Here is a 12495-nt window from a genome sequence, read left to right as displayed (position 1 = left end):
TTTGCCAACGACCAATCATTTCGAAAAGCAGCTATCGGCACCAATTAATCAGTAAAACCGATATATCAGTCTACCTATATAGAAGATAAAAATATTGCAGTCATGCACAGGGCAGGGAATGTGTAGAATTTTGTGAATGACAGCATTCAAATTTTGCAGATATCTGCACCACTTTTTGTGGAACACTTTCCATGTTCGCCTGCTTTTCCCCTAAAATCAACATGACCAATGGCGCAACTGAAGCTAGACAAACCAAAATAAATTTGTACATTTTAGCAGATGCTTTTATCCCAAGCAACTTACAAATGAGAATAATACAAATAGAAGCAATTAATCCTAGGCTATACCATAACTAAGTACATTTTTAAGAGTAATAGTTAATGCAAATTGTCATTATTTATGGTTATTTTTTAAACTTAAAAAAAAAAAAAGTGTCATAAAAGCAGTCCATGCGACTCAAGCATTCAATTCTAAGTCTTCTAAAGACAGACAATCACTTTGTACAATAAACAGACAGAAATTAAGTTGTTATTCACTCTCAAATAATCAAATCAGTTATCAGTATGAATTAGCTGGTTTATCTGAAACAGTAGCATTATATGAACATTGCAGTTCTGTAAAGATAAAACCACCTTTAGATGTGTCATATCCTGTTGTATGCTCTCTCTCAAAACAAACACACATGCAGCTCATGAATTTATCGCTGTGCTTTTGGAGCTGTCAAGCCAGTCTGTGTTGATAAAAGTAGTCGTAATGTTACCGCCGATCACATTTACCACACTGAAACACACATATTCACACAGGTCGTGTCTACCATTTCATGATAACCATTCCTGTCCGTATCCTCAAGGACTGGACAACCCAATATACAACACATCGCTTATGATCACCAATATAACACACACACACTTTGTGTCCCATAAAGTGGTTAACTCCACTGGGCAGTGAAAGAGTAAATAACCGAAAGAAAAGAGTAACCTTGACCGTACCGTCTCACACACACACACACACACACACACACACACACACACACACACACACACACACACACACGCTCGGACATGTCTCGTGTGAAGGGGAGCTTGATTGAGAGGCTCTATTATGGATGAGCTTAAAGGAAACCTCCGTGATGGATGACAAGTCGCTCTAGTCACCTTCACATCCCAGCATCCTCTCTGTCCAGTATCCACCCAAACCTGCTGACAGAAGCAAAACGCATCCGCCAGCCGAGAAAGAGAAAAAGGAGGTAAAGTAAGTGAGGATAAACAGAGGACATGCAGCAGAGAGAATTAAAAATCTATTCTCTATTTCTCTTTGAAATCTAATTCATTTGTTTATGATACTTGTCTATACTGTCCGTCTGGTGTCTTAAGAGAAAAATGTCATTTAGAGGAATGCCGGTGTGTGTGTGTGTGCCTTTGCATTGATTCTGTCAGATTCTAAGAGTCACTGTGATTAATGGTGAAGGCACTACAATAAATGTGAAGGAATGTGTGTGTTTCTCTTTTGTCAACATGCACATGAAATCAAAATTGACCATTTACATTCTTAATTTTTCTGTTTGTGCATTATACATAAATGCACATTACTCTATTGTTATTCTAATTATTTTATTTAAAAACAAAAAACAAAATAACATGATAACGTCAGTAGAAAAACGACTTTTCTTCTGACGTAAAAAAAGCCTTGTAGGTGGGGGAAAAAAACACAAAATTAAATAACTAGATTTTCTGCAGCCTTAGCAAACACCACTGATAATTTTAGAGCCATTCAATAGTAATACAACTGAATTCTTATGAATAAAATCAAGTCCTGCCTTTTAAAAGTTAAGCTCAATCGACAGCATAACGTTTATTACTACAACAAATAATTTCGACTTATTTTAAAAATGTAAATAATTGCGGTTACAGTGAGGCACTTACAATGGAAATGAAGGGGGCCAGTCCATACACATTTTTTTATTTTATTTAATTTTTATTTTTCCCCTTTTTCTCCCAATTTGGAATGCCTAATTCCCAATGTGCTCTAAGTCCTCATGGTGGTGTAGTGATTCACCTCAGTCCGGGTGGCAGAGGACGAATCCCAGTTGCCTCCGCGTCTGAGATCATCAACCCGCGCATCTTATCACGTGGCTTGTTGAGCACGTTGCCACGGAGACATAGCGCGTGTGGAGGCTTCACGCCATCCACCGCGGCAACCACGCTCAACTCACCATGCGCCCCACCGAGAATGAACCACATTATAGCGATCACGAGGAGATTACCCCATGTGACTCTACCCTCCCTAGCAACCGGCCCAATTTGGTTGCTTAGGAGACCTGGCTGGAGTCACTCAGCACGTCCTGGGTTTGAACTAGCGAACTCCAGGGGTGGTAGCCAGCATCTTTACCACTGAGCTACCCAGGCCATACACATTAAAATACACACTGTTTAAAAAGTATAGCCACAAGATGAACATTATATTTGCTCGCATGATTTTAGTGTGACATATTCAGGGATTTACCAGCGTTACGGCATTTACCAGATTACAGGGTTTACCGTCATTGTAATATTGATGTTATATAATGGTCGACCGATACAGGCTTTTCATTGGCCAGTGCTGACACCAATATCTAGAGAGAAGGATAGCCGATGGCCAATATAAATGCAGATAAACAAAATTCAATTTAATAACAAGCAAATCAGATATAGACTAAAATTTTAAGCAAAACAGACAAGTATTTTATGCAATATTTACTTAAATTTGCATCAGCATAAAAACTGTGACTAAAAACACTGACAAATCTATTAGAAGATTTTTGAACTAACAAAAAGGAAAGTTAACAAATTTTTTTAAATAAACCAAGTGAACGCGGTTATCGGCCAATGTCAATAATTACAAAATGGCCAAATATCGCCCAATATATCGGTCTATCACTAATGTAATATTGGATATAAATGTACACAGATAAGGTTAGGAAGCAATTTTATGACACTAAAATAATGTTAACCCGTAGATAATGTTGACATTTTTTGCCTATACTTTTGAAACTACGTGTATTTTAATGTTTTTTTTTTTTGTTTTTTTTTTTGGACTAGCCCCATTCTCTTCCACTGTAAGATCCTTACTATAACTGCAAATTTTAATATTTTTTATAATAAACGAGTGATGAATAATTTTTTTGTGGTATCAACATTATGCCAAAAATGCTGTCGAGAAAGCTTAACTTGTATTGAAGCCTGTACATTTCTTATTCAAGTTTCATTCAATGCCTTGCAAATGCCATTCAAAGTTGTCTTCAGAACCTGAACTTTCTTTATCCTGAGTAAAAGATAAATAAAAGACAAAATACAGAACTGTCGTTACACTTTGTTACACATAACAATGCCAACATAAAAAAACAAGACATCTAATCTGTCAGTTCCTATAAAAATATTAGTACACAAACTAATGACAAGTTAAGCCTAAGTGTATACATTCTAGTGTGTTTATGTATGCTACACTTTTGTGTACAGCATTGAACACGTGTGTGATTGACAGCATGAGTCCGCATCTCTGCGTGCATTTCTACCTTGCTGCAGAGTCATAATGAGGACGGCACTGAGCGTGCTCCGAGAAGAACAGGGTCACTGCAGCAACGGCGGCCGTCTGATGGGCACCAAATGAACAAATTATGACGCGGCCCCCGGATTGTGATGGGGTCAAACACCCCCCACCCCGCGCTCCGCCCTCACTCAGCCCGCGCTTGCCCTCGTTCGCCCCCCGCTCGCCCTACACTGACAGTCCAATTTCCTTCCAACGGCCCACATTCGGCCCCCATTCGCCCTGCGTTAATTATGAATGAAAAGTTATCAGCTGACTCCCCCCACTGCACGCTTAAACAGTATTTCAAAGCAGATCCGCACGTCAAAATGTTATTAGAGACGGGAGGAGCCGAGGCAGAAAGCTCGCATGCTGACCCCGGATCAGCTAAATATCACCGCTAACCGTCCCGGAATGCATTGGAGTGTCTCTCTATTTCACACACAGTCATTTCATCTGTATCCATGCCACGCAAAGTCACACACACAGCCGTGTCATATGAATATATTTTCATATATCTGCATGCACACACACGCGGCTAAGAAAGATCAGCTGTGTGACGTAGCACACGATAATGAATGACTGCGTTTGAATGCATATATGTGCACAAGATAGAGATGAGGTTTATCCACCGTGACTAAGATTATATCGGCCTGTAATGTATTTATGCATAGCATTGACTTTAAATAAGCCCTATCTCTTTCTCTCAATCTCACCCTTTATTTCAGCTCTGATTAGCTTGCCCGCCGAGGCTCGTGGCTAGTATTCTAATGACCTGTGCGTAACAGCTTCTAGCCGTTCAGCTGGCCGGTACTGAACAAGCCTGTCAATCAAAAAAGCAACGCTGACATCCTCCACTCCTCCTTCAGCCCCCCAACGCAATGATACAGGTCACCAGGGCAACCATGCAGTGATTGACAAGTGGAGAATAGGAATTCTGACAGATGGAGGTTAAAAGCTATAGAAAGTTACAAAGTTTTCTCGGACTTCAGGAAAACAAGGATTGTGCATTACCAGCAATCATAGTTTAACCAATGTGCTGTCAGTACGGTGGTCACAGGGCACATTCTCATAGTTGCGAGTACTATGATATTGCTTTTGGTGTGACCTCAGCATGCTTTGTTCCCTTTTTGACACTTTATTGATAGTAAAGAGATGATGGTAAACAATGTGGATAGGAGGGGGGGATATTGGTCAACCACTACAGGTTTTATAATGGTCAGTACCGATTTTTACAAATCAGCCAGGGTGGCCGATGCACAATATAACGCCAATATATGAAATATAGAGCAATTTAATGACAGTAAATGAGATGTACTCAGAACAGCTAAAATTTTAAGATCATTTATTTGACACAATATTACGGCAGCGTTTTAGTGCCATGTTCAAATAAAAAATATATTTTTTTTTGAAGATTTCTAAAATAAATTCAAAACATTACGAGAATAAAGTCATAATGTATTGAGAATTATCTAATAATAGGGCTTGTACAAGAATAAAGTAAATGTTTTGAGAATTAATTCGTAACATTACAACATTAAAAGTAGTAATATTTTAAGAATAGTCAAAATTACGAGAATTAAATCATAGCATTATGAGATTAAAGTAGTAATTTTTGGAGAATAAAGTCACAATGTGATGAGGATTCGAGCAAGTCATAATATTAGGAGATTAAAGCTGATGTAGCTTTTTCGGAGTTAAAAAACTTTCCCCTATCCCATCTTAATACGCAGAGTTAGACATCAGTAAGCCATTCATAGGTTAATTTTCTTGAAAACTGTGGGGCAAATTCACCAAAACAGTTGCGTCAATTTTGCGCAGTGCAAAACTCTGCATCTTATTCACTAACCACCCGCAATCTAGTTTAAACAGGATCAATCAGTGCTGAAAATGCGCTGCATCTAGAGTATTTCTATTTCAAGTCTTTGTCATTCCTTTCAGCACAAACACGCCTCCTTTCTATGTAAATCAGGCTTATTATAGATTGCGCTTCATTCACACACAAAAAATTGCCCACCGCAATTTACATTGCGCTATTACCACCAGATGAAAACAGGCAGTAAAATTAATTTTATTTAAAAGAGAAGTTTGTGTATATTTTCTATTGATCGTTATAATCCAGATGTAGTCAAGCACACTTTCAACATGTTAAAAAGATCATTCAGGTGTATGCTGTTCAGTCCTTCCAAGTGTAACAGATAACAGTGGTCTGCTGCATCCTCCGCTATATGGCGCATAACACTGACTCAACCGATGGTGTGAGTTGGGGGCGGGACTATCTGTTTGTTCGGTCAATGGCAGAAGGGGGGCGTATTCAGAAAGCTTCTTTGAAAACAATGTTTATTTTTGCAATTCCGTTTGGTGGCACTAGTGGCACAGAAATAACATACTACAGCTTTAAATGCGTAATATTGCGTGAATTAAGTAGAAGTATTTCAAGAAAAGGTCTGATTATCACAACAGGAATCGGCCCCAGAGGCAGCCTCTTCATCAGTGCAAGAAATGGATGTGGGAGATTTTGTTAAATCATACTTTCGATAGGATTTACCAAAAAAGAAATGACTGGTCTTTTGGCGGATCAGCACCGAGATACTGTATTGTTACAACCCAGACACTCCAATGGTTATTTAGGAGATTGAATTTATATAAAAATAAATAAATAAAAACAGACACCGTATATTTAGGTAATTGTCTCTTTTGTGCAATCTGAAATGGGAACCTGTGCTTCACTTTGCTGTTCTCTACCAAATCACTTTGATGTTACTTTCCTTACTTTATTCTCATTCTCCTATTAGGGCTTTATTCTCATATTAAGACTTTAATATCGTAATGCTACAACGGCATTTCAGTGCCACGTTAAAATAAACATTACAAGAACTAAGTCATAACTTTTACAAGAATCGTCATAAAACGTTTTGAGAATAGTACAAATTATGATTGAATAACTTTAATTTCCTAATATGATGACTAATTTCTTTTAACTTTACGACTTCATTCGCAAAACATTACGCTATTCTCATAATGCTACGATTTTATTTTGATAATATTACAACTTTAATCTTGCAATGCTACAAATGTAATATTATAATGTTACAATTGTTTCAAATGTGGCACTAAAACATTATTGTACAATATTTACTCCAAACTCACAACCCAATTATCTGAAAACAAAAACAAAAATCCAATCTTTCAGTATGCACAGTGTTACTGCTGTTTTTGTCAACATATGCAAACTTACGAAACAATGCAACAAATTAAGAACAGGGCGACCAAAGTCCAGATTCCACTAGGGACATGTTTTGGTTAAAATACGACAGCAGTGCAGGTCTGTGCGTGTGTATTATTTTCGGGGGTGTCAGTGGGACGCTGGGATATAACAGTTCATGCGTCAATCCTAAAGGAGAAAGACACAGATAGTATTTGAGAAGAAATAACCACACATGCTTCATTCATCTTTCACTGACATCTCTCCCTCCCTCTTTCTAGCTTCACTCTCCTGACATCCCTCTCTCCCTGACACAAAATTCTCATAGGAGAGAAAGGAGCCATCATACTGTAAAAGGTCAACAATCACAAACGCTGATAATATACACACACACACACACACACACACACACACACTCACAGACAGACATTAGACACACCAGGGGAAAAGAGGAAAGACTGGAAGAAAAGAAAGAAAAGTGATGAAAAACAATCTACAATACAGCAAAACAAAGAATCAACAATGAACATAAAGCAAGAATGAGACCTACACAACACGACGTCCAAATAGAAAAAAAAAAAAAAAAAGTGGAGAGAAAATAATAAACAGGAAAGGGAGCAAAAGAAGAATGTCAACACAAAATGTTAGGGGTGTGGACACACCAAATAAAAAAATAAATAATAAAAAAAGAAAAGAAAAGAAAAGAAAAGAAAAACAGCATTTTGTCTTGTTTTTCAGTGAAAAAAATCTACACATCCTTAAAACTAGACACATTTACTTGAGAAGCAAAATTGTTTAAGTTAATAACACTTGTTTTCAGAGAATATTGAATGAAGAAAAAAAAATCCTCCATTGAAAACAAAACAAAAACACTGATTAAGAATGTTTTTTTCTTGTAGTTTTGAAAACACACACACACACACACACACACACACACACACAACACACACACACAACACACACACACAACACACACACACAACACACACACACACAACACACACACAACACACACCTGTAAGGCCAATGCAGTGGGTGAGATGGAGAGCCCCTGCAGGCCAGACAACAGACTAGGAGACAGCATGGAGCTTTTGGGAGTGGTCACTGGCACAGGAGAGACTGCAAATACAAAAATAACGCTGTTATAGAATAACATCTATACAACCTAAATCAGTATATTGGCTTTGTTACAAAACCTAGTCAGCTGCCAAAATTATGCAAAACACTAATTATGCTGCATTGTAAGATACCTCTTTCTAAGACAGCATCACATGTATCCTTCACAAATACGTCAATCCCCGAATAAACTGACGAGCAATCAAGAAAAATGTATGGAATTTATACAAAAAAATATTAACAGAATTCAATATTGAAAAGTATCAATAGAAATAGCTATATTTAATAAAAAATAAACTATTTCACCCAGTATTTGTGAGTGCAATGAATTGCAATGAGATATGCTAATGTCAGGAATCAACAGAAATCTACTGTGAGCATTAGTCAAATCTTACGTGAACTTCACATGAAAAGCCCTATTTGTGTGTCACACGAAAGTGACAAAGTTGTTGCCTATGTTACGTGTTTCAATTTAGATATGAGGCTTCATATCAGAGTGGATGATGACATAAGGCTCCGATATACTCACCTCGAAGTTCTTCTTCACTCAGAGCTAAAGAGAAATTCGAAACAGTCGAGTAACTGTATACTGTGTGTGAACATTCAGACACCGGCCACACCGAGGAGCATATATACAGTGCATTCAGAAAGTATTCAGACACCCCTTAATTTTTTTTTTTGCATTATGTTGCAGCCTTATGCTAAAATGCTTTAAATTATTTATTTTTTTCACATCAATCTACACTCCATACCCCATAATGACAAAGCAAAAACCAGATTTTTGATAACTTTGCAAATGTATTAAAAAGAAAAAACTGAAGTATCACATTGGCATAAGTATTCAGACCCTTTGCTATGACACTTGGAATTTAGCTCAGGTGCATCCCATTTCTCTGGATCATCTTTGAGATGTATCTACACTTTGATTGGAGTCCACCTGTGGCAAATTCAATTGATTTGACATAATTTGGAAAGGCACACACCTGTTTATATAAGGTCTCACAGCTGAAAATGCATATCAGAGCAAAAACCAAGCCATGAGGCCAAAGGAACTGCCTGCAGAGCTCAGAGACAGGATTGTGTCGAGGCACAGATCTGGGGAAGGCTACCAAAAAAAAAGTTAGCTGCATTGAAGGTTCCCAAGAGCACAGTGGCCTCCATAATTCTTAAATGGAAGAAGTTTGGAACAACTACGACTCTTCCTTGAGCTGGCCACCCGGCCAAACTGAGCAATTGGGGGAGATGGGCCTTGGTAAGAGAGGTGACCAAGAACCCAATGGTCACTCTGGTTGAGCTTAAGAGATCATGTGTGGAGATGGGAGAAATTTGCAGAAGGACAACCATCACTGCAACACTCCACCGATCTGGGCTTTATGGCAGAGTGGCCAAACGGAAGCCTCTCCTTAGTGCAAGACACATGAAAGCCCACTTGGAATTTGCAAAAAAGCACCTAAAAGACTCTCAGACTGTGATGAAACGAAGATTGAACTGTTTGGCCTCAATTACAAGCATCATGCCTGGAGGAAACCAGGCACCACTCATCACCTGCGCAATACCATCCCAACAGTGAAGCATGGTGGTTGTAGCAGCATGCTGTGGGGGTGTTTTCAGCAGCAGGGACTAGGGGACTGGTCAGGGTTCAAGGAAAGCTGAACGCAGCAAAATACGGAGATATGCTTAATGAAAACCTGGTCCAGAGCGCTCAGGACTTCAGACTGGGCCGAAGATTCACCTTCCAGCAGGACAATGACCCTAAGCACACAGCCAAGACTAAACAAGAGTGGCTTAGGGACAACTCTGTGAATGTCTTGAGTGGCCCAGCCAGAGCCCGGACTGGAACCCAATTGAACATCTCTGGAGAGACCTGGAAATGGCTGTCCACCAACAGTCCCCATCCAACCTGACAGAGCGTGAGAGGATCTGTAGAGAATAATGGCAGTACATTCCCAAATCCAGGTGTGCAAAGCTTGTCCCATCATAACCAAAAAGATTTGAGGCTGTAATTGCTGCCAAAGGTGCTTCAACTAAGCACTGAGTTAAGGGTCTGAATACTTATGTTAATGTAATATTTCAGTTGTTCCTTTTTAATAAATTTGTAAAGTTATCAAAAATCTGGTTTTGCTTTGTCATTATGGGGTATGGAGTGTAGATTGATGTGAAAAAAAAATAATTTAAAGCATTTTAGCATAAGGCTGCAACATAACAAAATGTGAGGTCTGAATACTCTCTGAATGCACTGTATATAAGGATGAACAAGACTACATGTACAACATAAACTAATGTGACATTAAAAATGTAGGATTCACATGAGATCAGTAAAAGAAGCTGTTTTAACCACTCAGTGATGATGTAAATAGGCAATAGATAAAGTGTATATTGCAGCGTTTACATTTTGCATTCATGACGCTAATGTGCTAACACTCTATAAGGTGTTTAACAGCCAGTACAAAGTTTTCCTGAGAGTTTGTGCTGACGAGCTGTTTTGAACCACAGAAACACTCAAAAAATGCCTTCTTTTAGGCCAGATTTTTTCAAAATTACATCAGACTCATTCGTTCATGGATTTCGCCTATATCGGGGCCTTTAGAAGTTAGCTAGCTACATAGTAGACAGCAAGGCAGCTCACTAGGTTTTCAATGCCTCCATATAACCCAACTCATCTTAACACAAGGATGAGTAACTATGTAGAAAGAAACTTACAGTCGTCAAGGTCAAGGAGAGACACTTCCTTCTTTTCCTCAACCTGTAGAATTACACATAACATCAAAAGTATGAACAAGGATGCAGGATGTTACACATATATGTTAAAGGTGTGTCTGTCTTCTTACCTTTGCAACGGGTTTGGATTTGACAGGTTTGGACTCTGTTCCCGAGTCTGAATCGGAATCCGGTTCGGATCCAGATTCTGATCCAGAGGAGCTCCCTGAGGAGGAACTCACTGATCCTGATTCACTTTCTGATCTGGATTCAGCCTTTACAGTGTTTCCGTTCTTCTGCACCCTGTAGAGTAACACAAACACAAAGTTAAAAAACTGCAAAAAAGAACTAATAATAATACAAATAAAATTAAAGCGTGTTTATTCAACAACAACAAAAACAATCTTAAAATGAATCGTTGTAAAATCTACTTTTTAAAAATGTGAATAAAGACTGAACACAATTAACTTCTAAAGCACTCATGGTTACAACACTCGGGATTATATACAGTATACACTGATGAGCCAAAACATTATGAGCACTCACAGGTGAAGCGAATAACGTTGATCATCTCCTAACAAGGCCACATGTCAAGGTCTGGGTAGATTAGATGGTAAGTGAACAGTCAGTTCTTGTAGTCAACATGTTGAATGCAGGAGAAATGGGCAGGAGTAAAGACCTGAGCGACATCGACAAGGGCCAAATTGTTATGGCCAGATGGCTGGGTCAGAGCATCTCTGTGGGGTGCTCCTGGTCAGCAGTGGTAAGTACCTACTGACAGTGGTCCAAAGAGGGACAAACTACAAACTGGGGACAGGGTGTTGGGCGCCCAAGGCTCAACGATGTGCAAGGGCAACAAAGGCTATCCCGTCTGGACCAAACCGACAGAAAGTCTACTGTGGCACAAGTCACAGAAAATTGTAATGAAGGTTACGGGAGGAATGTGTCACAACACACAGTGCCTCGCACCTTGCTGTGTATGGGGCTGCATAGCCGCAAACTGGTCAGAGGGCCCATGATGACCCCTGTCCACCATCATAAGTGCCTACAATGGGCACACAAGTGTCATAACTGGACCTTAGAGCAGTGGAAGAAGGTCATCTGGTCCAATGAGTCCCGTTTTCTTTTACATCACGTGGACGGCCGTGTATGCCGTTTACCTGAGGAAGTGATGGCACCAGGATGCACTGTGGGAAGACGACAAGCAGGAGGAGGGAGTGTGATGCTCTGGGCAATGTTCTACTGGGAAACCCTGGGTCCGGCCATTCATGTGGACTCAATTTGACATGTGCCACCTACCTAAACATCGTTGCAGACCAGGTACACCCCTTCATGGCAATCAAAAATTTAAGGATTTTTAGATATTTTTACAGGAAAACAATACAATAATTATTATCAAGAATACGATTTTTGCCCTAATATCAAAGATCTTACCAGAAAAAAAGAAATTATGATCCAACGTGAATTTTCTAGGTAAAAAAATATGATTGTGCCTGGTAACGTGCATGTAAAATGGCTAGAAATAACATTTTAGTTTAGCGTAAAGCTGACAATTTACACAAGGTTTATTTCTATTTCTTCTGCTCCAAACTTACTTCAAACTTACTTCTCTGTCTGCTCGTATGAATGTAACACATCATAAGAAAGTGTTTCACCGCTGTTCAAATGCACTTTGGATCACATCATTTATATGGATAAATGTTTTCCATCTGAAAGGACTAAATATTAAATGAAACAAATGACAATAAAATGCAAAGTAATCTCTTCAGTAATCAAAATACTTTTTGAATGTAACTGTAGTGGAATACAGTTACTTATATTTTGTATTTTAAATACCTATTCTCGTTACATGTATTCCGTTACTCCCCAACCCTGAGTGTGGATGCGTCGAATGTGCTCATTTTTGCTTGCGGTCA

General features: G+C 38.9%; 2 protein-coding genes across 4 annotated transcripts in view; one reads left to right on the top strand and one right to left on the bottom strand.

Moving 5' to 3' along the window:
• The window catches only part of LOC127428634 (AP-3 complex subunit beta-1-like), a 112284-nt gene that overhangs the window by 39849 nt on the left and 59940 nt on the right, over window positions 1–12495 (bottom strand). For all 3 annotated transcript variants that reach the window (XM_051677102.1, XM_051677103.1, XM_051677104.1), the window contains exons 20-22: window positions 10711–10882; window positions 10583–10625; window positions 7782–7885 (exon numbers count right to left, since the gene is read on the bottom strand). In XM_051677102.1, the coding sequence (XP_051533062.1) occupies window positions 7782–7885; window positions 10583–10625; window positions 10711–10882 (319 nt within the window). The remainder of the gene's footprint in view (window positions 1–7781; window positions 7886–10582; window positions 10626–10710; window positions 10883–12495) is intronic.
• LOC127428638 (uncharacterized) overlaps window positions 1–12495 on the top strand; it is a 96513-nt gene that overhangs the window by 43068 nt on the left and 40950 nt on the right. The gene's annotated exons all lie outside the window — the stretch shown is intronic.

The sequence above is a fragment of the Myxocyprinus asiaticus genome, chromosome 38, assembly GCF_019703515.2.
Source record: "Myxocyprinus asiaticus isolate MX2 ecotype Aquarium Trade chromosome 38, UBuf_Myxa_2, whole genome shotgun sequence".
NCBI lineage: Eukaryota > Metazoa > Chordata > Actinopteri > Cypriniformes > Catostomidae > Myxocyprinus > Myxocyprinus asiaticus.
The sequence above is the reverse complement of the archived record's forward strand: the minus strand, read 5'-3'. Positions and strand labels throughout refer to the sequence as shown.